The sequence below is a fragment of the Gobio gobio genome (genome assembly GCF_949357685.1).
Source record: "Gobio gobio genome assembly, chromosome: 6".
NCBI lineage: Eukaryota > Metazoa > Chordata > Actinopteri > Cypriniformes > Gobionidae > Gobio > Gobio gobio.
In genome coordinates, this window is record NC_137102.1 from 28,265,001 (window position 1) to 28,292,497 (window position 27,497).

The following is a 27,497-nucleotide window of genomic DNA, read 5'->3' on the forward strand; positions in this document are numbered from 1 at the left end:
TTAACTCCCGATGCCGACGAAGCTAGTGAAGCAGCCGCGCAAGAGAACTGACCTAATCTATCTGCGTCCGCGGCAACCACTTGCGTGACAGGGTTTGAAAGCGCGTCTCATGTATGAAAATTATCTGTACACATGACGGGCGGCAATAATATCGCAAGAAAAGCCTGACGTGTACTGACAACTGCATTATTTAACAGTATTTTCTTCAATACAATGTTAAAGCAAGTGTCAAGTGAGTTTCATTCATAATGTTTCTACTTCATGTAACATGACAGTTCATACTGGAGTGAACTTGAAGCCGTTCTCCTCATGTGATTGGGGGAAACATTTCTGAGGGCGTGGTGAGCTCGTGCCAGGGGCGCGGATAGTGAGCCGTTGGAGGTACCATCCTACGTCACGATGTACCACAACGTCCAATAGGAAAATTCAAAACTAGTAGCCACCGTTCAACCTTAAGAGGGCAGCACTTTGGCGGTTTTACACCATATTTTATAGAATTAAAACACTTTATACTAAAATGTCAAAACATTTACTCGAATCAATGAACAGCATTAATAAAGCCCCAGTATTACAGATCATTAACTAAAAAAAGTTGGTTTAGGGTTTAGTTACCCTTTAAGAGGGGAAAAAAAGTGAGACTAGTAATAAGGCTCATTCACACTAAGAACGATAACTATAATGATTAGCGTCCACACCAGCGGACGATTTTGTTCTGTTTATTCTAAGTGTGCGCTGTATTTTGTTGTCTGCCCCTTTAAATGCTCAAGCTCTTAAAAGCAGGATGAATTCTGATTGGCTGTCAATGTTTTTATCTTTCATCTGCTGAAAAAAAAAACGTTCTGAAAGTGAAGTCAAGTCACCTTTATATTAGGGCTGTAGCAATACACTAATCTCACGATACGATACACGATATTCAGCTCACGATATGATATATACAGGGAGTGCAGAATTATTAGGCACGTTGATTTTCTGATCATATTTTTTTTCCAGGCACATTTGATCAATTCCAAACCACAGTAATCCTAATAACTGCTATTGATTTAGTATTTAATAATGTATAAGTGATATATAATTGTTCATGAAGGCTGGAAATGAAAAACACCTTATATTCAGGTATGCAGAATTATTAGGCATGTTTTCTTTTACAGATAAATTGAGCCAAAAAAGAGATTTAACTCAGACTGAAAAGTCAAAAAGTATTAAATGCCCATGAGAAGGATGCAATACTAATGCAATACTAGACATTGCAGTTAAGGCATGACCATTGGACAGTGAAATGCTCGTTGGGTCAGCAGGGTCAGACAAAAACATGTGGCGGAGAAAAGACACCTGTTAACTGCAAAAGAACTAAGAATTAAGGTGAAGAATTAAGGGTGAAACCATCAGGAACCCTTTAGTCTCCAGCGCCACCATTTTCCAAAGCTGCAACCTACCTGGAGTCTCCAGAAGTGCAAGGTGTCAGGATCTCAGAGACTTCAGTTAGGTAAAGAATCCTAAAAAATGACCCCCACTAAATAAGAATCATAAGCTGAAGTGTTGTAAAATACATGAAGAAGGTTTTTTTATTGGCTTTATGGACAGATAGGTTGAGAATGACTCTTGAAGGACCAGCACCACATCCTCTAGTACCACTGTTTGAAGAATTCATCTTCCAGAATCTGGCAGTACGTTTTGGGAGTTCATTTTAGTCCATCCTGAAGTCCGTTTTGCAGAGATGGACTAAAAATGAACTCCCAAAACGTGTCTAGCTGGTGACCTAACAGCTCTCGAATTACACTTCACTAAAAATGTATCCCGAGCGGGCGCAACAGCGCCATCTGGTGAGCGTTCCTCCTAACTAACTCTAGTCTGGGTGGACTCGACTGCGCCATCTCGTGGGCATTTTCGGATAGTTCTACTCTCCGCTATTAATTTTGTTCTAACAAACTTAATTTCCTTCCTAAGAAGAGCATGTGAATTGTTTATTGACTACTTTTAGAAAGGTTTTCATTTATGCAATTTTACTAGCATTAGGCAGCAACCAGGTCTCCGTTCTCGCTGATTAAACACACTTATTTGAATTTGAGTTTAAAAGGAAAAATGAATTTCCTCTAACTTAAAATGAAATTAGGTTCTTAAAGTTACTGACAGTCCACTTGGAAGGAAGGACACCACCGTGTGGCCGTACCCTGCTAAGTCAGCTTACAGCTCTCTCTCTCTCTTTTCCCACTTCTTTTTCACCTACAACCATAAATCACTCGATCCGGTAAACAAGAGAGTCTTAATTCATTTTGATTTCACCTGTTTACCCTCTTTGTGTATTTATTGTAGGGCTCACAAGCATCGGTGGTGAATTGAGAATCGTCTCAACGTGGTCTCCACGAGCAAGGTTGTCCAACCGACGTGACCGGCATCGGCTGTGTGTGAATCTCGGTTTCTTTTACCTCTGTCCGCCGTTGCGGCCCGCAGTGGCGACATCAGCAATTTGACACTCCAAAGCCAGTCAACCAGTTCAGCTGACACACACAAAGCAATTTCTGGTACCTGTACCTAAACCATGGTCTAATCGGAGGCCACTCTTGAAAAAGAGGGTTCTGGGGAACGTGCCAACTTTGCTGTGCTGGCTGGCGGTTGACCGGTGGGTGCTGTCAGGTTGTGTTTAAAGTCTAAACTGTTTGAGTGGGCGTAACGCGATACAGAGTAACGAAGGACCGAGGACACGGCAGTTGGGTGTTTGGGAACGCCCGGAAGGTCGACTGCGCCGCTGGTTTTCCACCTGAGCGACCTCAACTCGCCCCAGATAGACTAAAGGTGATAAAATCCACATTGTAAGCCGAATATTAGATACTCCCCGAGTATAGCCCAAACGTTGGCCCACCTTTCCTCTCTAAGCCGCACCCTCTTCCTAGGTTTCCTACCCCGATAGCCACACATGCTGTAGGCCCTATCAGAAACTCTTACGAAAGGTAGCAGGCTTAGCCCCTTTAGTGTTTCTCTAACACTCCCAGCGTTCGGGCTTCTTCTCCTTTTATTGCAGACCAATTCATTTTTGTGTTTGTTTCGTTCCTACCTTCACTGTCCGGACTGTCGTAATCTTGTTTCTTTCAGTTCACCAAGAGACCCCAAGGAAAGCTAAGTAATAGAGTGACAACCAAGCAGCCGGCGTCACCAGGTGACCCACAGGGCTACCGCCTGTCAAAGTCTCTATTTCAGGCCGACCCAAAAATTGGCCCGCCTAATTGCCTAAACTGTCTAACTGTTTACACCAGTTAGCCAAAATTCTTGTCGACGGCATAGTCCGTACAAGAGCTCGTAAACCTTAGAACAAACTTGCATTGGCCTCTTTGTGTGTGTGTACTATGTTTCTCTCGCCCACAGTGAACCAGTATGCCCCGTTCATCCAGTCCCGCTGTCCCTTGGGATCGCCTAGTGGTATGGCTGGAAGCGATGACGAGCACTGTTCCGTCTGAGGACACCAGTGATCTGCAACAGCTGAGCCAGGAGGAGCTGGACACAGAGCTAGACAAGCTGACGGCACACGACCCGACGCAAAGAACTGGCCAAAATCCTCGGGAGCCTCGCCCACAACCTTGTCGCCCAGGCACGGCTAAGAGAAAAGAGCCACACCGACCTGGAACAGGAAGCGGCAACATTAAAGCTCCAAGCCGAGGAGGCCCGGAGAAACCAGGCCCTCACCCAGCATCATCTAGACCAGCTACTTCTAGAGAAAAAGGGTGAAACGGACACAGAACGAGAGAAAGAAGTAAAAAGACTTCAAAAGGCCCTGAAAGATCTGCGTCTGGACACAGACCGCAGAGAGCAGTCAGAGAAAGACACCAGGGAAGAACTCAACGAACAGCTCCGGCGAGGCGAAGTTCTCCTAGAGAGAGCCAACATTGCACTCAAAGACAGAGATGCTAAAGCCAAAGCCTCCGAAAACCACTTGCAGGCTGCCCGAGCCGAGATCAATGAGCTTGTCCAGCAAAGACATGAGCTCCAAGATGAACTTGACCTTGTTCACAGAGAAATGAAACATTCATATAAACTGCAAAGTGACCGGGAAGGGGGAACGCACCACACAGAGTTTCCCCCGAACAGCTGGTCCGCACCTTTTAGCCAAGAACCAAGAGCTAGAAAGGGGCGTGACAACTCACTGCTAAGACTTTCACCCGCTAGCCTCCGCGAACCCCCGCCAGCAGCGGAGGAAGGGAAGCACTTCCAGGAAGTCAGGGCCAGCAGCCACGTAGCTCATAAAGACCTTGACAAGCTGGCCAGAAATATCCCTACGTTCAGCCCAGACCCTGCAGGAGGAGACGACGTTGACGCCTACTTGCAAGACATAGACTTTCACCTGCAGACTGTCGCTAACGCGAACACTTGGGACAGACTGTTCCTACTCAGAATCACTTCTAACCGGGTCGTACGCAGCTTTCTAGACCATCAACCAGAGACTGTCAAAGCGGACTCCTGGCAGCTACGACGAGTTTTAATTCACGAACACTCTGATCCAGAATCAGACCAGGGGCTAATCGCTGCTGTGGACCTCAGGCAAGGTCGACTTGAAACCCCATTGACTTTACAGCCACCCGTTTCCATCAGTCATGACAACCTCATGTCAGGACAGACCATCCCGGAGGTCTGCTCCCTAGTCAACGAACAGGGAACGGTGATACCAGCATACACCAAAAGGGTCACTGTTCGGCTCAACATGCGATGTGGCCAAACCTTAAACAACACACAGGGTTTCTTCCAACCCTCACCTGAATGTGTGGAACTCGGACTCACACTTGAAGCCACACCCCTCACTGAAATGTCATATTGTGTAGTCTACATCCTCTTCAACAACTGCACAGCAACTGACATCAACATTCCCAAGGCCTACCGGCTGGGATGGCTAGTGAGCCATGACTTTCATGACTTTGAACTTGTACTACCCATCATTGGGCCCAGTCCACCTGCACTGATACCCGAAGGGAGTACAGATAACACGCTGTTCACTGCACCCTTCAAATTCATTGCCATCACGTCTGTCATGCCGATGACCAAAGACCAGGTGTGCCGAACGGAGCTGACTGAGCCCCAACGTTGTAGTGCTAACCCGCAGCAAGCGACCGGCCCCGGCTACAATGCCCACCTCGCAGCCGCTATCGCTAACTCCGCAGATGTCCAACAACGACATTGCGGATATGCAAGCCTCTGACACTGCAATAAAGACAATTCTTGACCACCTCTCTGACCCCTCCAGCCACCCTATCACTGACTCGGAGCTCACTGATGACTCAAACCGCAGACACCTACATAACTTCAGACACATGTTGCGTATACAGGACAACATTCTGTGGTTTGCGCCCGATGACAGCACAGCGCCAAGGCTTGTGATGCCACGGTCGCAAAGGGGGGTGATGCTAATGTACGCCCACGACACACCATGGGCTGGACACCACGGCACCGGGGCCACGTATGACACACTGAAACAGGTGGCATATTGGCCCGGGATGCAACAAGATGTGGTAGAGTATGTCAGAGAGTGCCTGGTTTGCTGCCAGTTCCAACCAGCAAACCCGAACCACAGAGCCCCACTGCAACGCAGAGGGATCACGTTCCCGTGGTCAGACCTACAAATCGACTGGGTGGGACCCCTGCCCAGGTCCGCAAGAGGCAACAAGTACTTCCTCACGGTGGTGTGCCAGTTTACCAAATGGGTAGAGTGCCTGCCAGCACCCAACGCCACCGCCACCCGTATCAACTTGCTTGACCAGAGCATGTGGATCCAAGTACCATGAGGGGCCATCCTCCACCTGGATGATTTGGCTTTGAACCATCTTCCGAGTGAAGAGTATCAGTCAGAGCTAGAAATCCCAGGCTTTTTCAAGGACCACAACTTCACCCTAGATCCAGAACTAGAACGGTGGATTGAACGTCGGCCTTCCCCTCTATAAAAACTGCAACCGACCATCAGCTCTTTGCATTCTCGCCACCACAAGGAACGTACCTCTTGGCATTTCGCCATGGAGGGGAAGACCAACCCTGGTCTTCCCAACCCTGAGAGAAGGCCTCCACGGAGAGAGAAACCGGCAGACTTCTGGATCGACTTTCCTAAACTTCAAAGAAACTCACCTGGGACTCGCAAATCCTTAGCGAACTTCCCCGACGATTCGAACTCAGACACTTACACGAGAAGCCGTAGTAATGCAAGTATTCTATTTCACAATCAAACTGCTTGGAAAAGGTTGTCTGAATTATGAATTTATATGAATTTCTTGTGGGCTCTTGCGAAAAGACTGTGAAGCTGTCTCTCTCTCTCTGTCTCTCTCTTGTTAATTCTTCTTCCTTTTTATTATTCGTTAAGTTTCATGTTTCCTTGTTTGTACCATATTGTTTGTTTTCTCCTACATATATATGCATATTTCCCCCGTATGAATCGTAGCTTTGTAAACTGTAGTTGTTTTATTAAAACCCAATGATTGCATTAAATTGAATCCGTATTGTTTTGCTCACAAATATCGAAGTCAATGAGACGTAAGATTTTAGCTACCCATTTAAGCTTGATTTTCCTGTATTACTACTTCAGTAATACAAATTGTACAAACATAAGAAATATTATTTGTCCTGATCAAACAGATCAATGTTTCTTAAGGTTTGTAAGATTGATAATTGATGAAGAAATCAATTTGGATAAAGGTTACTTTTAAATGATTAAAAGTTCCGTTATACGTAATATTGTCTGTACAACAAGCAAATCATATTCATAGACTCATGAATATTAATACCATTTGAATTAATTATTCCCTGAAACTCATTGTTGCTACATATATGATGATAATCATAAGTAAATTATACATAAACATGTAAAGGCTGTATGCTGTTTAAAAGTAAACATTGTTTATAAATGAAAGATCAAGTGAAAAATAAGCAACCATTAATAATTATATAATTAGTATTATTTATTTCATAATTATTATTATTATTAGTAGAGACGTATTATTATTATTACATAGAGACGTAGCTCAATTTACTGTAGGCTACAATCTGTAGTCAATCTCTTCACGTTAAACCGAACTTTTATTTTGACGGGTTGCCGTGATTACCAGTGTCTTCATGATGATATGACAGTGGGTGCGCGTCTCATTCAGCTCCCTAGTTCAGTCAGGGATCAGATCAGGGATCAGCCCATTGACTTATGTCCTGATCAGTGCCCTGACTACTCAACCAGGAGCTGAATGAGACGCACCCAGTTTTCTCAAATGAAACGGTAAATTCTCATGAAGTGACGGTTTATGCGTTCGTGTCGGCAGAGACTACAAGAGGGATTGTGCACGCGCTGCGTCCGTCATCCACACAGACGCATAACATGCAGGAGTAATTTTGCAGTTTATTATTTACAGACACTAGTATATATTCGGCTTCAGTCTGGAGCCCTGCGCTTAAATTAACACGGAAGCGACTGAACGCAGCTGCTATGGTGAGCTATTTTTAGAACAGACCCGCGGGCAACTAATGTGGTCCTTGCGGGCGACTCATGTTGTTGACCCCTGAGTCTAAGTCGTCGCTTTCCTTCTTCTTTTTAAACCCAAAGTGCTCCCACACATCTGCTTTTAAGCATGAAGGCGCTGGATTTATATTCGCCGGCATTTTTTTTAATCTCCTCGCTCTGACTCATAGACCGTAAAAAAATATGGATGACGCGACTTCATTGACTTCCGCTAACCATAGTTGAAGCTTTCGTAGGCCCGCTCACGGCGCTGACATCTTGGGACAGAGTCTGCGCAGTAGCGATCTCGGAACCGGAGTTGCGCAGTAGAGAGCAGGAAGTAGAGGCGCGATTATCAAGAGCCCGCCCACACTCTCACAGATACATAACAATTCATTATGTTGGTGTGAAATAAACAGTTATAGAAATGTAGAAATTAAAGCTAAAGCTCCAATCTCCTACCTAAACTCCCGAAAAAAGTCTGTTAGTGCCTCAGTGACAACTTCACTCAGAGAAGCCGTCAATCTCAGCTGTCAATCATGACGTCACTTCCCCCGTTTTTATAGCATCACATAACTCACTAAAACTAAACTTACTTAAAAAACGAACACTTGAAATGAAATCATCGTAATAAAAACTGCCTAAAATGACAGAAACCATCTTTAGGAAACAATTATTTGAAGTGTAATTGAATTGTTTAGTGTGTCTCGCTCTCCGTTAAAATACATGGAGGGGTGGGGTTTAGGAGCTATACTGGGACCGGCCACCGGGGGGCGATCGAGGCGTGGAAGCTTCAGTTTCTCACAGGAGCGCTGCAGGCTTGCTCTGACTCCGTAAACAAGAAGAGGTAGACGTCGGCGTCTGTGTAAAGTTAGTAGTACGGGTAACTTGCTCTACAGCGATACTAGCGGCTGGCTGACCAAATCGCTCTTCCTGCAACGTAAACGGGGGTAAACACAGGGATTTGAATGGGACTTATGTATCGATACTCGCGGCTTAAATACTTGGGAGAAAAAATATCGATTTATATCGCAGAATCGATAAAACTGCCCAGCCTTACTTTATATATACAAATTATTTCAAAGCTGCTTTACAGTAATAAACAGGAAAATAATGATTCAATAGCCACGCTTCCACCACAGGAACTGTCTCCAGGAACTAGGGACTCTGGGGTGGTAGTGTTTTGACCGCAGGGACCAGTGTCTAAATGAAGTTCTGGGGTAAATATGTCTCTAAAGTCCCTATTCACGAGGTTGTACTTTTTCAAAGTTCATGAACTTTGGGGGGTTGGACTTGGGCGCTGAACATGCTGATACGATAAGTTCATGCAGCATTTTATTTCAACCATCATTTTTAAAAGATTTGTTTGCTATCCAAATCAATAATGGAATTTAAAAAAATACGATCGATGGACCGACAACAAGGTTCAGGTTTTATTAAGATTATATGTGGAGGACGAAATCCAGCGGGAACTGGAAAGTCGCGTGCAGTCCTACCTCACCGGACTAATCTTCACAGTACTTTAGACCGCGATGGCAAAAGGTCTGGGGGAAAAAGTTCCTGGGACAAATTGTTCCATCCAGGTAATTTCGGTGGAAATAGGGCTAATGATAAAGCAAATGATGTAAAGCAGCTCTAAAAAGAGCTGTAAAAAGTAATTGAAATCAGTTCAGTCAGAGTTGATTCATTTTGGTTCAACAACTTTATAAAGTTCAATTATGAAATGAGTTCAATTCAGCTATAAAGCAGCTCTGGAGAAAACAGTGATGTCATCGTCCAGCTCAGTTGAGTTCTCATCCAATAATGTCAGTGCAATCAAATCCATAATAATGTTGAATATTAAGTTAAAGTGATTACCAACGAGATCATCTCTCTGCTGTTTTCATTATAGTGGTGTGGACTCTGCTATTCTTCTAAACTTAGAATTTTTTTTAAGACTATATCTTTATTGTTATAGTTATCGTCCTTAGTGTGAATGGGCTTTTTAAAGCCCAAAGTATAATTCGATTTTTTAAGTGTATGTGAGCGTATGCGCAGTCGAACGCACGTCTCAAAGTATACTACTTTTGACTCATCCGCGTACAAAGACATTCGCCGGATGTGCAGTTGAGCAATCACTCGCCACGAGTTACAGCCCCTGTAAATATTGCAAAAAATGAAAAGCACATGAGCAACTTGCGCGTACAAAGTACAAATCCAGCAGTGTGCGTTCGGTATGCTGACCCTTGCGTACGCGTAAAAAATGAAGTATAATTTGGCCTTAAAGGGATAGTTCACCCAAAAATGAAAATGCTGTTCCAAACCTGTATGAGTTTCTTTGTTCTGCTGAACACAAAAGACAATAGAGTGAAGAATGTTTGTAACCAAGCAGATAGAGCAACTATTGACTACCATAGTAGGGAAAAAAATACTATGGTAGTCAATGGTTGCTCTATCTGCTTGGTTACAAACATTCTTCAAAATATCTTCTTTTGTGTTCAGCAGAACAAAGAAACTCATACAGGTTTGGAACAACTTGAGGATGAGTAAATGACAGAATTTTCATTTTTGGGTGAACTATCCCTTTAAGACTCAGTTAGTTGAAGTTGTCCTGCACTGATCTAGAATCACAGAACATCATTTCATGAGGGGATTTTCCTTTTTCAGAACTACAGCTGGGAATGTTTCAGTTAGTTTTTAAGATCATACTTGATTGAGGAAAGGAGACAATGTTTCTGTTTTAGTATGTTCAGTGAAGAGCACTAGAATCTTACTTGTCAAAGTAGTCGTCCTGGAGGTTCAAAACGAGGCTGTCTGCACTCAGGTACACCTTGTTCTGAGAAGTTGCCACCTGGTGATAACATAAGATTATGAGTCAAGGGCTTGCATACACATATACAGAGTCATGTGAAAAAAGAAAACAAAAAGTCTTTGAATTCTATGGCTTATATATATATACACATATTAAACTGTGTAATTATTTACTTAACAAAAATAAAGCCAAAATGGAGAAGCCATGTGTGGAAAAAAAAGTGCACCATATAATTGAATTGCTTTGTAGAACCAACCACCGTTAGCAGCAATAACTTGAAGTAATTGTTTTCTGTATGACAGTATCAGTCTCTCACATCATTATGGAGGAATTCTGGCCCGCTTTTCTTTACAACATTCAGTTCATTGAGGTTTGATTATGCAAAGCTCTCTTAAGGTCCCGTCGCAACATTTCAGTCGGGTTGAGGTCTGGACTTTGATTGGGCCAGTGAAACACCTTGATTATTTTCTTTTTCAGCCATTCTGTTGTAGATTTGCTGGTGTGCTTGGGATCATTGTCCAAGTTGCATGGCCCAATTTCGGCCAATCTTTAGGTGTCGGACAGATGACCTCACATTTGACTCTAGAATACACTGGTACGCAGAGAAGTTCATTGTCCACTCAATGACTGCAAGTTGCCAAGTGGCTGCAAAACAAGTCAAAAATCATCAACCCTCCATCAGCGTGATGGATAGTTGGTATGAGGCATTTGTGCTGTTATGCTGCATTTGGTTTTCGCCAAACATCTCCACTTTGGTCTCGTCTGTCCAAAACAACATTGTTCCAGAAGTCTTGTTTTTTGTTCAGATGCAACTTTGCAAACCTAGCTGTGCTGCCATGTTATTTTAAAGGGAATAGGCTCTCTCCTCGCAACCCTTCCAAACATGAATGAATGAATGAGGCATTTATATAGCGCTTTCATATGTACTACTGTACACCCAAAGCGCTTTACAACTATGTCAGGGGTCTCTCCTCAACCACCACCAGTGTGCAGCATCCACTCTGATGATATGACGGCAGCCACAGTACAATGGCGCCAGTGCGCTCACCACACATCAGCTATTAGTGGAGAGGAGAGAGGGTGAAAGAGCCAATTCAATGGATGGCGATTATTAGGAGGCCATGATTGGTAAGGGCCAATGGAGGGAATTTGGCCAGGACACCTGGATTACACCCCTACTCTTTTACGAGAAGTGCCATGGGATGGCCAAACATGCCATATTTGTTCAGTCTTTGTCTCATTGTACTGTCATGACCTTTAACGGTTAACAAGTTAACTGAGGCCTGTAGAGTCTGAGGTGTAGCTCTTAGGTTTTTTGCAGTTTCTCTGAGCTTTGCACGGTCTGACCTTGGGTTGAATTTGCTGGGACGTCCACTTTTGGGAAGTTTAGCAACTAGGGGTCTAACGATATATTGTTATATCGAGATGTCGCAATATAAAAATATGATTCATGATATAGATAGTTTTATCCAAGACTTAGCTTACTGTAATTAGAATGTATAATTCACCCAAAAATGTAAATTCTGTCATGTACTCAATTTCATGTCGTTTCAAACCTATACGATTTTCATATTTTCATATTTTAATGGAAAACTATGTGAGTGATGCAGCATGATTTTGAACTGCGCCGGAGGCACAGTTGCACTATATGTGGCAGCGCTGCCCACGAAGCTAAAAGCTCAGATGGCTTTTTTAATATTATTATTATTATTGCATACTAACATAGTATGTATACTGTGCAGAGTAGGCATGGAATACCCGATTACCTAAAAGGTTGGTTCATTTTGACCTTTCATTACTAGTGAGGTAAAATTATTGCATGTAGCATACTACGTTTTGAATCATGGTTATACAATGTCTGTTGTTTCACTTACTGTTTTTAGTAGACAGCACACAGTGAATACGGTGCAAAAATAGGCAAGTCATAAGTTATTTTCATGTGTGGCTCAGGCAAGCTGTGGAACTGCCAGTAAAGTAGTAAGATTGTCCAAAAAGTTTGAGTCGATACGTTTTTATGTTTCTGAAAGTCTCTTATCCTATATAGGCTGCATTTATTCAATCAAAAAAACATTATTAAAATAAATTAAAACACATTAAAACAGTAATTTTGTGAAATTAGTACAATTAAAAAAAAATCTATTTGAATATATTTTAAAATGTAATTTAATCCTGATGCAAAGCTGAACTTTAAGCATCATTACCATCATCATGAAGTATGTTTCGCGCATAAAACAAGCCAACTGTTGACTGTTAAAGATTGCATTCGTACCATTCGGTACACACGTGCACCGTACCGGAAGCCCTGCACTGTAACGGTACGAAAACGCGTACTGTTACACCCCTAGTGTCACAAGATCCTTCAGAAATCATTCTGATATTCTGATTTGATGCCCAAGAAACATGTCTGATTATTATCAATGTTGAAAACATTTGTGCTGTTTAATCTTTTTGTTTTTGCTATGTCTTTACTGTCAATTTTGATCAACTGAATGTGTCCTTGCTTAAATAAATGCATTCATTTTGATATTTTAAATATTTCGTACTGACCGCAAAGTTTTGAACAGTAGTGTATCAAAATCTGCTAATGTGATTCAATAAAATTTAAACAAAGATTTCTTTTGTTTCAAGTGTGCCTTACCGTTTTGGCGATATTTTGGGCTGCTCTGATGCGTCTTAGTTTTAGGTATCCAGGGTTCTTCAAAACAGCTTGACCCAACTGGAGTGCACAAACACAATAAAAACAAAAGCAAATTATTCTGTACCCTTGGGTGAGCCTTTGTTTACCGTCAGCAGACAGCCATTGACCTGCAGCCCGTTTTAGAAACAGAATTGCATCATATCAGCAGAAAAGAGTGCAAAAGCAAAGTCATTTCTGAAGACACTAAGACTGCAAACGTAGAACATGACAAATCGAAAGAACAATTGAGAAATGTCCATAATGCACAAACAAAAGAGAGAACAAATGCTTTCAGATAGCTTGTTGAGAATGAGGGGGCAACAGTTCAAAATAGCCTAGATGAATGACTGCAACAACTGACTGTGGCTTAATTAGCACAGAAGCAGTATTCATTAATTATATCTGATAATTACAGTCATTTACCACTCATAGATCTAGAACATAACAGGGAATAATAATCATATGAAATGAGGTGCAAATAGTGCATCTGGGACATTTGAGGGTAACTACGGAAACCCCTTAAAAAAAAAAAAAAAGAGACATTGTTGTTTCAATGATTGTCAGTATGTGTGCATGTTAAAGTGGAATGGAAAAAGCTGCAGCAGTTTACCAATTTAGCAGCCTCAGCTTCACCCTCAGCCTGGATGATCTTCTGTCTCTGGTCCTGTTTGGCCTTCTCTACATAGAACTGAGCCCTCTGGGCCTCCTGCTGGGCTACACGTCAACAAGAGAGAAAGGCTATTTAATAGAAAAATTACTTGCGCATAGATATTCTCTTTTTTCAGGCCAACCCATGTATCCTTTTATTTAAAGTGATAAAAAAATAAACATTTTAGTGCTTACAGAAATGGTTTATGCAAGTTATGCATTGTTGTTTGGTCAATAGTGAATACTGATGAAATAACTAGAACAGAGTGCCCTCTAGTGGAGAGCATTGAGACCCTAACCCTAACCCTAACTTATTGCAGCACAGGTGTCAAACTCAAGACCCTAGAGCCTGCCATGTGTCAGTCAGGGCTTTCCTTGTGAATATTAATTCTATGATGCGTACAATCACACTAGTGTCTTTAGAAAGTTCAGTGCGTCACGTGATCTACATGACCTCAGCTGCATCTGAGCAAGAGTGTCTGTGTGTTCAGCTTTTTCAACCAGTATTAACAAAAGCATTTACAGTTTGTAAAAAAATAATTATAGAGTGAAGGAAAGAGAATTGAAATGACACTGATTATTGCGGATTGGTTTAGCCAATGCCTATACACCGATCAGGCATAACATCCTTTGCTCCCCACGTGCATCAATGAGCCTTTGCCGCCCATGACCCTGTCGCCGGTTCACCACTGTTTCTTTCCTTGGACCACTTTTGATAGATACTGACCATGCAGACCAGGAACACACCACAAGAGATGCAGTTTTGGACATGCTCTGACCCAGTCGTCTAGCCATCACAATTGGGCCCTTGTCAAACTTGCTCAAATCCTTAAGCTTGCCCATTTTTCCTGCTTCGAACACATCAACTTTGAGAACAAAATGTTCACTTGCTGCCTAATATATCTCACCCACTAACAGGTGCCGTGATGAAGAGATAATCAGTGTTATTTACTTCACCATGTTATGCATGGTCGGAGTGATATATATATATATATATAAATAAATGTGCAATGTATAACATAAAATGTGGCAAAACATCTGGCCTATTTTATCTGTTTGAACAAAGACACAGGATGTGGCATTTAGACAGGTAAATATAAGGTATTGTGTGAAACTCACTTTATTATGAAGAGGTTCGTCTCATATATCCAATGTAAACAAATCATATTATTAGGTGAATAGGTACAATATCATTTTTGTTAGTTTAGGAAGCTTAGGCATGCTTCTCTTAGGCTGCTAAATTCACTGCATTCTGTTATGGGTTAGATAAGATGTATTCAGTACTACTAACCAACTTGTTTGGCCTCCACAGCAGCGGTGTACTCTTTGCTGAAGCTGAGCTCTGTGATGGCCACGTCATCCAGGATGATGTTAAAGTCTTTAGCTCTCTCGATTAGATCTCTTCTTATGAGCAGTGACACCTGACCACCAAAATAAAACAACACACAAATAACGGCTAAGCTGATTTTCTCAGTAACTGATTACCTTATTTAAACCAGCAACAGGCATACAAATAAGAGGTCCAAAAGTGAAATTGCTTAAATTTTAAGATGTTCTATTTAATACAAAGTATGAATGTCCTAGTATTTGCTATGTCATTCTTTTGCGTTATTGATGCCAGCATTTGAGCTGACATGAACTCCACAAGTTTGTGTAAAACTCATGTTACCCAACACGATTTGATAATGTTCCAAAGAGCCTCGTGCGTCATTGGAGTCACAGATTTTCAATGTGGACTTTTGGACCCCACTGTACAAAAAGTATGAAATAAAACCAATAAAATTTGGTCACAAGTTCATATAAATCATTTCATCTAGTGTTTCTCAGCTGCCGTACCAAAGCATCAGACGAGAGCGTGTGAAATAACAGGCCGTCTTCTTAAATAGCTCTGTAACTAAACAAAGCCTGAGCTTCTTAGACATAACTCAGAGTTAATCATTTCTTTCTCAAAACAGGCTTAGACCAGCGAAGCTGCTGACGCATTAAGAATCGACAGTAAGAGAAATACTTGATATTGATACAATTTGAGAATATGGTCTGAGGCATCAGATATTTCCAAACCTTTATGACTTCCCTCCATTCAAAACAAAAGGAGATATTCTGAAGAATGTTCACACTGCTCTTTTCCATGAAAGCTGAGAAATCTGAGAAAAATAGCACTATTTTTGCACTATAACCCTTTTTTATTTCCAATATTCACTGTTATTTACTCAAAATTGTGCCCTCTGTAACAGCTCTTAAATATCAGTACTTGTGCATATTCAAACTTGGTTCAGCAAGTCAAAGATCAACCATCAATGGCATAGCTTCTCATTTCTGCAAAACATCTCCTTCAGTGATTGAGTGGGAAAAAAAGTAATTCAGATTTGAAACAACATGACAGAATTTTTTGTTTTCAGGATAACTATTACTTCAATACAGTAATAGTACTTTAATCATATTCTCTAATACAGACCTGCAAACTCTGGACTGGCTTAATGCGTTTGAAATGTGGTGCTTTCCTCAGTGGATAACTTACATTTCGCAGGTATATTCTCCATCTGTGAAAGTTAGAAAGTCATGCAAATATGTCTATTTTGCTGTCAGGAGAGGATGAGCCTTCTGCAAGTGAATCTCCGCTAAAATTCAGGCTTCCGTGAACGAGCGCCGCCACACGCATTCGCGCCAAACAGACGGAGCACAATAGAATAGGAACACAATAATTCTGATTAAAGTATACATACTTCTAAAATATTTGTTGTTGGACAATAAATGTGCAATATGTACAAGTATATTTTTTATGAAAGTGACCATTATAACGGAAATCAAATATAGGCTAATATGCTTTTGTTTTTATTTTCATTTTTAGTTTAGCGAATTATTAATTTTGTTTTTAGATTGTAAACCCCCCTTTTTGCACATAATATATTGAATAGCCTACATTACATTCACTGTATTTGTTTATAGCCTTCCATATCAACATTGTTTTTAGGACATCATTGGGCAGAATGTGAAATAAAATAATTAAAATACAGATTTTTTTTAATCCAAATAGAAAAACACAGAAAATACCGGGATATATACTGTGTATCGCCATTCAACCAAAAAACACAGAGATATGATTTTTTGGCCATATTGCCCAGCCCTAGTCAGTAGCTCAATGGCCCCGACACACCAAATCAACATCAAGAAACTAGCAGTGTCGAAATTCAACAGTGGTGTCACTTGACGTCGCCTGCAACTGGGGCAAAAAGTTGTTTGAACTAGAGGTCTACACAGGTCCAAACCCACGGAACCGACCCGGACCTGTCTATTATTTCAAAAGCTGGACCCAGACCCGTGCAGATCCGAGAAATGCCAAAAAATGTAGTACCCGGAACCGACCTGGACCTGTCTATTATTTGATTTGAATCAGTGTCCAATCATGATTTGGATCACGTGTCAAACCGCCAAACTGCTGAAATCACGTGACTTTGGCGATCCGAACTGCTGAATCGACTCGCTGATTCGATATGCTCCAAAGCTTCATGAAGCAGTGTTTTGAAATCGGTTATCACTATACAAGTCGTTATTTAGTTTTTTTTGGTGCACAAAAAATATTCTCGTCGCTTGATAATATTAAGCCCCGTTTCCACCGAAATTACCCAGAACAATTTGTACCAGGAACTTTTTTTCCCCCAGACCTGCTACTGTTTCCACTGCGGCCTAAAGTACCTTGAAGATTAGGCAAATTAGTCCAGAGACGTGAGACTGCGCGCGGCTGCTCCTCCCAGTCAGCGACGGACAATAATAATTTACTGTCTGCAACAATAACAAGTATAACAATAGCTTTCCTGTAGCTCAAACTGTAGAGCATGGCGCTAGCAACGCCAAGGTCATGGGTTCGATTCCCAGGGAAAGCATGAACTGACAAAATGTAAAATGTTAACCTTGAATGCAATGTAAGTCGCTTTGGATAAAAGCGTCTGCCAAATGCATAAATGTAAATGTAAATGTATGGAGATGGAAGCAGCGCTGCTTTTGCTAGTTATGTATTGGTTTTAGGGCTGAAACTCGATTACAAAAATTCTGCCTCGAAGCCTCGTTAAATTCCTATGACGCGCACTATATGCACAGGGATCTGATTCACACGGACAGTTGTTCAATGTTCAGGAAGCACGTGATACATTTTGAATTTAGTTGGCGCGATGGCAGAGAGTAAAGATGTCCATAAATGGCAGAGAATGTCTAAAATTTGGGATCCTTACATTCTTAAAAAAGAAACAAGGTGCAATGTGTCTACTGCAAAGTAGACCTCGCATTCCACAGCAGTACGACTTCAATGGTAACGTAGCCTAAGCCTATAAATTGATGTTCGCTGATTTTAATCCCATACTGTATTTGTAGCGATGTCGTGATGTGGTTTGACTAGATATGATGTTTAGCTTTGATATTTTTAAGTAGTAAACGTAGCCACGGTCAATTGCAAGAGAGTATAGGCTAAAAAAAAGAACCCCTTCACACACACACACACACACATGCGCGCATGCATGTACCCTCGTCTCTCTCACGCGCCAGTCAGACCAATCGCCGCAATGCATCACATATGCTTAAACTTTTATGTAGCCACGCAACAATTTCAGCATGCATTCACTGTATACACATGGACGTGATGTTGTGACGCGATTTTTCGAACGGATGCTTCACCTAAAATGCACCGCAATGCAAGTGATGCAAGCCAAATGCAGCGTTCTATGGAAAATGAATGTTATGTATTTCTGCCGTACCAAACTGCAATGAAGCAACTGGTGTTACAATAGCAAATAGGCTCACCCCAGAAATGATATATTATTTGTTAGTAGCCTAATGGTAAATGCTGCAGGTGTAGAAATCTACATAAAACAGATATTTACTTTGATGTCAGGGCTAGATTACAGCATGAAACCTGTTGTGCATATTAATAAATTAAATTGCTTTTCCTCCTCATTTTCGTTATGCATTATTTGTTTTGGCTGTTTAAAAACACACAAAAAGCATCCGATTAATCGATCGATTAAGTGCTAGATTAATCGATTACAAAAAAGAATCGATAGCTGCAGCCCTAATTGGTTTACTAAATATGTAATTAACAAAACGGCGGAAAAGAGACGAGCACTGATACTAAAGCGTATTCTGAAAGCTCGTAAAGCTAGATTTAAAATAAGACAACGTATGTTATTATCAGACATTGGTAATATTATCGGACATTGACTGTGAGATGGCTGAGACAACACGTGCCATCGGACAGAAAGAGCAGGACTGATATTTACTGAAAGCAGAACGAACCTCGCAAGACTTTTAAAAATGGCGGTTTAAATAAAATGCTGCGTGAGCTCAACCGATCAGCATGTTCAGCGCCCAAGTCCCACTCCCACCCCCGAAAGTTCCGGAACTTTGAAAAAGTACTACCTCGCGAGCAAGGCCGTTTGGAGGGGGAAATATTTACCCGGAACTTCATTTAGACCCTGATTTCTGTGGTCGAAACACACCGAGTACCACCCCAAAGTTCCTAGTTCCTGGGGAAAATTCCTGCGGTGGAAACGCGGTTTTAATATTGAACCACTGTACTCACATGGACTGATTTAAATATGTTTTTAGTACATTAATGGATCTCAAGAGTATAAATTTCATTACTGCCTATGCATGCCTTACTGAGCCTTCGGATTTCAACAAAAATATCTTAATTGGTGTTCCGAAGATGAACTGAGGTTTTACGGGTGTGGAACGGCATGAGATTATTCCTCTCTTGTTATTCCAAGCATGCTTAATTCACTCATCATTTCAGCTGTAAAAGTCCACTTTATGTCACGGTGACGGATGACAAATGCGACTTTGCAGATTTGCATTTCGACTTGAGTTAACTTGCATAATAACTTGTCTTTGACTGTTTGCCTTTTTTAAAGGGGTCATGAACTGGCTTTTTAAAAAAATGTATACTGTTGTCTGAGGTCAACTTATTGCGTTCGCGTGGTTTCTACATTCAAAAACATCATAATGAATAAGAAATAGGCTATTTTCTGACCTGGTTTTGAGGGTGCCGCATGCGGCGTTGTTGACAGTCACAGTGGACGACATTGGATTGGAGTGGGCTTGGAGGATTGGAGTGGAGCAAGAACAATGAGCAATAGTGAAGAAAATTCAGCGCTCACGACCAGCTCGGAGGACACGGATATCGTTGACAAGAAAGGTCACTAAACTTCAGTGGTTTGGAGATATTTTGGCTATTTGAAATCCGACATAAAACAGAGCGACGTGTACTGCTTAGGTTCACCACACGGTAATATAATTATTCAATTATCTTGCTTCTTTGAATTTCTTCTAGAGCCCGACCGATAAAGGATTTTTAAGGCCGATACCGATACAAATATTTGGTCACTTAAAAATCCGACATTCCGATATATCAGCCGATATATATTAAAGCAGCACTAGGTAGGTTTTGCTCTCGGGTCCCCCTAGAGTTGGGAAACAATATTGTCCTCTATACTGTCGTAAACTGTCATTCTATATCAGGGGATGCATCGCACGTGCATTTATTGACATGACAACCATGATAGCCCTGAACACTGCAGGAGTTCACATGCAGGTGTTCTGCTTGCGTCGTGTGTGAAATATCTTCATCCCAGGTACAGTGGCATATGTTTCAGCATGTCCTATGAATATAATTTCATGGGTTTTATTTTTTTTCAAACGCCAAATGATCGCGATGCTCACGTTTACAAGCCAGCGTCATTATAGTAGCCTAGTCTATTGGTTCCCGTTTTACAGAATCTATGATACTTCAATTCAATGTTTGAGTGGTAGGTAATAACCATATATCGTCAATATTATAATATCAAGCTACCATAGATGAATCTGCAATTTGCATTATAGCTTGAGGCAAGACAAATAAACAAATATCACAGACATGTTAGGTATCCTAAAATATGATTTTGTACGTCTTATGTATTTACTTGCAAGAACGTAGCCCCACCTCCTTCAGCTCACGCCAACGAGCAAACGCCGGCCCAATGTTGATCCTCGTCCTGCCTTTAATCCGATCACTTTCTCGTTTCCTCTTTTTGCTTTCCTCCGACAAAACCTTTGCTTTCTTATTTTTCTGTGCTGCTTCAGCCATGACTAACATTCGGCAAACAAATGATAGTTGGGCTCGCACGTCCGAATTTAAGGAAGTGGGGGTGGTGGTGGAAGTGACGTATATGCCGTAAAGCAGTCGAATTTTGTAGTTCTTTTTTTTCTCGGGTTACTACCCGAAACCCGAAGTTTAAAAGTATGATTAAAAACAATACAGACCCCGTCAGGCTATGGCAGACGTGTCATTCAACCTATTGTAAGTTGATGTATCACCACAAGAGTCTTGAAAATATATTATGAAGGTTGAAAAGTTACCTAGTGCTGCTTTAAAAATAAATAAATAAAATAACAGAAACGCGTAAAAAACACTTAAACAGATTTCCCTTATTCACTTGTTATTTGTAGTTATTCATGATCCCTCAGCCTCTCTAAAATAATATGATAATGCAGTTTAAAAATAAACTTGTTTGTTTTATTGTCACAACAGAACAGAGGAACATAAAAATATATTAAAGTTCTGATAAATAAAATGTATAAAAATACAAACTTAAGATATCAAACTTAAAGTCGTTTGGACGAAAACACAATAACAAAAACAAAAAATCTAAGTTACCAGTATTAATAGATGTGGTAAGCTTTATAAATATAACTTTGAGCAAGACTGGAAAAAAAATATTCAGTTAAGTTCTAGAAGTTCTGATAAATAACAACAACAGCAAAATATAAACTATATACAGTATAAATGAGCCACCTTATAATTACAATGTCAACTTGCGTATCCCTTTACATGCACTCTTTTAAAGCAGCACTAGGTAGGTTTTGCTCTCGGGGTCCCCCTACAGTTGGGAAACAGTATTGTCCTCTACTATTGTCGTAAACTGTCATTCTACATCAGTGGATGCATCGCACGTGCATTTATTGACATGACAACTATGATAGCCCTGAACACTGCAGGAGTTCACATGCAGGTGTTCTGCTTGCGTCGCGTGTGAAATGTCTTCATCCCAGGTACAGTGGCATATGTTTCAGCATGTCATATGAATACAATTTCATGGGTTTTATTTTTTTTTCAAACGCCAAATGATCGCGATGCTCACGTTTACAAGCCAGCGTCATTATAGTAGCCTAGTCTATAATGTTACCGTTTTACAGAATCTATGATACTTCAATTCAATGTTTGAGTGGTAGGTAATAACCATATATCTTCAATATTATAATATCAAGCTACCATAGATGAATCTGCAAATTTGAAAAATCGATTTGCATTATAGCTTGAGGCAAGACAAATAAACAAATATCACAGACATGTTAGGTATCCTAAAATATGATTTTGTACGTCTTATGTATTTACTTGCAAGAATGTAGCCCCTCCTCCTTCAGCTCACGTCAACGAGCAAACGCTGGCCCAATGTTGATCCTCGTCCTGCCTTTAATCCGATCACTTTCTCGTTTCCTCGTTTTGCTTTCCTCCGACAAAACCTTTGCTTTCTTATTTTTCTGTGCTGCTTCGGCCATGACTATAACATCCGGCAAACAAACGATAGTTGTTTAGTTGCACGTCCGAATTTAAGGAAGTGGGGGTGGTGGTGAAAGTGACGTATATGCCGTAAAGCAGTCGAATTTTGTAGTTCTTTTTTTTCCTCGGGTTACTACCCGAAACCCGAAGTTTAAAAGTACGATTAAAAACGATACAGACCCCGTCAGGCTATGGCAGACGTGTCATTCAACCTATTGTAAGTCGATGTATCATCACAAGAGTCTTGAAAATATATTATGAAGGTTGAAAAGTTACCTAGTGCTGCTTTAATTCTATCCATCAAGCTACAACAAAACTATTTTCAATCATCATTTGCTGCCTGCCTTCTAAAATCTACTACTGATGATACAGTAAATCCATTATTTGACTTGTTAATGCTGCGTCTGAACGAAGTCACGCACTTTCGTTCACTCTTCACAAGCCTAACTTACGATTTACAATGCAGGGACTGGAACTACAAATATACTAGTTATAAATACAGTAATCATTACTTTATTTAGGCAGAATAAGTTTGTTGTGATTTCCAAGGCGCATTAATGTTAGCGGTCTCCCACTGATGGCATTAGCTAGCTTTGTGGTTAGCGTCTATGATAAGTTATAATTTAGAAATATGTATACTTTTTCAAAATAACGGGCAGGGGAGAGATGATACGTCTCATGCTGTCAAACTGTCAGACTATTAAAGAAATACATCTTATTCAGTCATATTGTCCGAGTTAAACTTAAGTCAGTCAACTGTAACCTAGCGTAATTACCAGCTCTCTTGGCAAAAAATGTAACAGCAAAACTGGACTTGGCAGTTACAAATGGTGTCATGTTATTTGAGTTAAGAGATCTGATGGGGATGTTCTTTTAATTGTTATTCAATTCAAGCAATGCATGTCTCGTTGCCAACTTACATGCACCTCACAGCGCTGAAGCTCAGCATGACTCGGCTGGATCAGCTGGTGGTGTTGCCAGCCGGCACGTTGTAGAGTGCCCTCTGGTGGACAAACTATGAAACGCCGTTTGAGCGGTGTTTCGTCCGTTTTTTTTTTTTTTTAAATATTCATTTATCGGCCATCATAAATGCCGAAAAAGCCTAATATCGGCCGATAATATCGGCCCGCCGATATATCGGTCGGGCTCTAATTTCTTCCATATAGCATTGAGTCCCACACAGCGCTAACTCTACATTAGCCTAATATCAACTCACGCAGAGGCTTATCGCCTTGTTAGTTCGTTACCAAACTATAATCACTAAAAGTGATTTTTTTATGGAAAAAATACATCGGTATCATAATTTGTCTTTATTAATAAATCAGCATCGCCTGTATTAAAAGATAAATAAAATAAATGAATCCAATGTTTAAAGTGAAAATTTTATTCACTTTAAACATTGGATTAATTTATTTTATTTATCTTTTAAGGACTTCACAGCCCTTACTGGAGTTCCACAACTACATTTGTGTCGGTGAGGTGCGCGGTGGACCAATCCACTGTAAGGCAAGAGAGAGGGGACTCAAAATGTTTATAAATTTAAAACGCATTTTTGCCCGTTTGGTTTTTATTGTTTTACTACTTACACAATTATTTTAATTAAGTATATATATATATATATATATATATATATATATATATATATATATATATATATATATATATATATATATATATATATATATATATATATATATATATATATATATATATATATATATATATATATATATATATATATATATATATATATATATATATATATATATATATATATATATATTGATATTGTCTATGTCATTTATTTATAAGGTTTGGCATGCTGACCAGAAATATATATTTTTTTTATTTTTGTTTATTGACAAACATTATCTTTAAAGCACTTTAACTTTGCATTTGCAGTCAGCAGAGCCAAATGTTATATCATTACAGTTCTAGATTTTACTATAGATATTTATTTTATATATTCTATTTATATTAATAATATTCTACTCTATTAATATTGATTATATTAGTAATAAATAAATCTACCTCAGTTTTGATCAATTGTTCACTTGTTTGGGAAGTGTTTGTCATGTTTTGACAATAAAGGATAGTTTAAAACCACAGTTAACTGTCTGTTTTCTACATCTTTCACTCAGGAGCAAAAATATGCCTTTAAACTTTAAAGAAATAAAGATTTGACATTTATCGTGCTAATTATCGATATCGACTGATAAGGAAAATTATATTGTGATAATTTTTTTGGGCCATATCGCCCAGCCCTATGCTAAGGTATGTTCAGTTAGTTAAACATAATCCATAGATATCAAACTATCTGTAACAATGCAGTACTATCACATATAATTTTTTTTTTTTTTAACTCACATTAGTGTTGCTTCATTCGTTCATGTAATCTCATCCTGTTTGCAAATCCAATCTCTTGTTTACAAACGACTCTGTGGTTAAATGAACATAAATGCAATGTCTTCCCCACGTGAGCTGGATATTCATTAAAAATAAAGTTCATCCATGCATTCATAATATTGGAATCTGAATGCTTAAAAATCAGAATCCGAAAAGCTTATGTTGTATGTTTACTGCTTAGAAATTCGATGCTGTTTAGCTCTATGCTGCTCTTAGCTGTCATGTTAGTGGCACGAGTCGGTGGGCGGGGCTACAGAATCAGGCGTTGTTCTTCTTCTGTTGAGGCGGTGCTTCACTACACTCTCACGTCATAGTCGGGCACATTCTGAAATCGATCGTTTGCTGGGCCTGGTGTCAATAAAAGATTTTCTTTGACTAACAAGGAAGTTTTCAGCTCTGAAATTTACAGGATATTCTTATATTACCATGACCTTTTATATATCAAAAGCTCAAGGGAAAGTTGATTTCTCAATTCATCACCCCTTTAACTAATAACGATTGCTTGTCTGCTGATGTTAGCATTATTTATTTGCTATAAACTCTGTGAGCAGAGTCTGACCACCAAAACTTTAAGATTAAACAAGACGGTTCATTCATATTATTTTTAAAGTCATTAGTCACTGCGGAAGCTCAGGTTGCCATAGAAACATGACGTGCTTGAGACTGAAATTAGCTTTTTTACGCAATTTGAGCATCATAGAAAACATTTATGTAACAGTTCACCAGAGATTGTGTTGCTGATTTGAAATATATTATTTAAATATGAGTACATGATTACCGTGCATTTGCATTAAATCTGCCCGCTTTGCTTCTAAAGGCTGAGAGAGAGAGATCGCTCGTTTAAAAAAAGAAAAAAAGTAAACTTTATTTCCCGGCTCAGACCTTTCTTATCCTAATTTTACAATTTTTTCAGCCAATGGCTAACTAGCACGTACACTCTGCTCTGTGCCTCCATACCAGAAGGTAGCAGTAGTCTGAACCAAAAAACCAAAAGACCTAGCAATGTGAATATACATTAGGCCTGTCATGATTATGAAATTTGGCTGACGATTAATTGTCTGAAAAAATTATTGCAATAACAATTTATTAATTGTCAGTTTTGTCAGTTTTTGGGCTGTCATACATTTTTTTGTGTGCTTTGTTCATTAAATAATTAATTGTTACAAATGATTGTGATTAATTGAATCCCTTGTAAGTTTTTACTTTGCAATGTAAGATTAATACAGATTTGAAGGCATAGTTCACCCAAAAATGAAAAATTTGTCATTATTTACTCAACCTCATGTCGCTCCAAACTCATAAGATTCATTCATTTTCAGAACACAAATGAAGATCTTTTTGATAAAATCTGAGAGATTTCTGTCCTACCACTGACCGCTACGCAACTACCACTTTGACTCTTCAAAAAGTTAATAAAGAGATCATAAAACTAATCCATATGAATCAAGAGGTTTAATCCAAATGTCCTAAAGAGACCCAATCGCTTTATATGATGAAGAGATTTAATTTAGGCTTTTATTAACATAAACATTGAACAGCAAACAAACAAAAGCTAAACCGAACCTGCTTGATAGAACAAACCTCATTAGTTCTTGCGGAAGCTCAAACGTGCTGCATAACATGAGAATGAACCTCATTAGTTCACGCACGTCAAGCGAACATGCTTGAGCTACCGTTTACCAAAACTGATGTGTGTGTTGATGAATGCTTATATGTGAATAAAGGCCTAAATTCAATCTGTTCATCATATAAAGCGATCAAGTCTCTTGGACTAAACTGCTCAATTTATATGGATTAGTTTGACGATCTCTTTATGAACTTTTTGAAGTGTCAAAGTGGTAGTTGCGTAGCTGTCAATGGAGGGACAGAAATCGCAAGGATCAAAAAGATCTATCAAAAAGATCTTAATTTGTGTTGCGAGGATGAGTCTTACGGGTTTGGAACGGTGTGTGTGTGTGCAAATTAACTTTTTCAAAACAAAATATGCGCATGCGCAGGTTGTGAGCGCGTTGTGTGTGGTTGGAGCTCCGTCAAATTGATTCATAATCCTTGATTTTCTGCTTAACACTCGCTTACAAACGAATACTCTCTATTATTTACAGCGTGTGAACATATCTCCGATACGATTCTCTATAAAAAACAATCGGATTGCTTTGATACACCCAGTATCAAAGCTCAGTATAAGTTCGCTACTTATATCCGAACTTCCGCTACTAGCCGTAGCCCGCTAGCATTGCACGCGTGGTAACTTGTTTATACCCGGTAACCACTGAAACCTACAATTCGCCATCGTAGCACATCTGTTACAATGGCGAATAACTCGGATGTGTGTCTAATGTTACCTTTGAGTGCAGGTGAGGACACGTTCGAGCTGCATTCGGTGCAGTTGGAGTTGGAGTCGTTGGAGAAGCAGATTTGCGACCTACTAGACAGACAAGCCGTGCTGAGAGAGCGACGAACAGCGCTTGAAACATCGCGCGCCGATGCTCTCAAGTCAGTGGATAGTAACCTTTTGACTTCGACCTCGTCTACTCCGCGTGTTTCTCTGCACAGGACCCAAACACCCAGGACGTAATCATCATCCCTGGTTTCGTTCACTCCGGCACCGACACAGCACCATGGACCCTGGGTGTTTCCACAGCGGAAGACGCGAGCCAGGACCAGAGCTAGGACCTCTCCGCCCCTCCCGGTCTTCGAGATCTCCACCCGGAACCGCTTCTCCCCTCTTCGCGACACGGAACGCGACGCTGTGGTCATCGGTACTTCCATCGTCCGGCAGGTCCACGCTACCTCAGGTAAAGGCAAGGTTATCACTCACTGCTTTCCTGGTGCTCGTGTTCTCGATGTCGCTGCGCAGGTTCCCGAGATCCTGAACGGTGACGAGCGCATCGGAGCTGTCGTGCTGCACGCGGGAACGAACGACACCAGGCTGCGGCAGACG

General features: G+C 40.4%; 1 protein-coding gene across 3 annotated transcripts in view; it reads right to left on the reverse strand.

The window, feature by feature from the left end:
- Positions 1 to 27,497, reverse strand: part of phb2a (prohibitin 2a) — a 141,684-nt gene that overhangs the window by 8,696 nt on the left and 105,491 nt on the right. For all 3 annotated transcript variants that reach the window (XM_079820310.1, XM_079820309.1, XM_079820308.1), the window contains exons 6-9: positions 14,858 to 14,987; positions 13,529 to 13,632; positions 12,880 to 12,957; positions 10,204 to 10,280 (exon numbers count right to left, since the gene is read on the reverse strand). In XM_079820310.1, the coding sequence (XP_079676436.1) occupies positions 10,204 to 10,280; positions 12,880 to 12,957; positions 13,529 to 13,632; positions 14,858 to 14,987 (389 nt within the window). The remainder of the gene's footprint in view (positions 1 to 10,203; positions 10,281 to 12,879; positions 12,958 to 13,528; positions 13,633 to 14,857; positions 14,988 to 27,497) is intronic.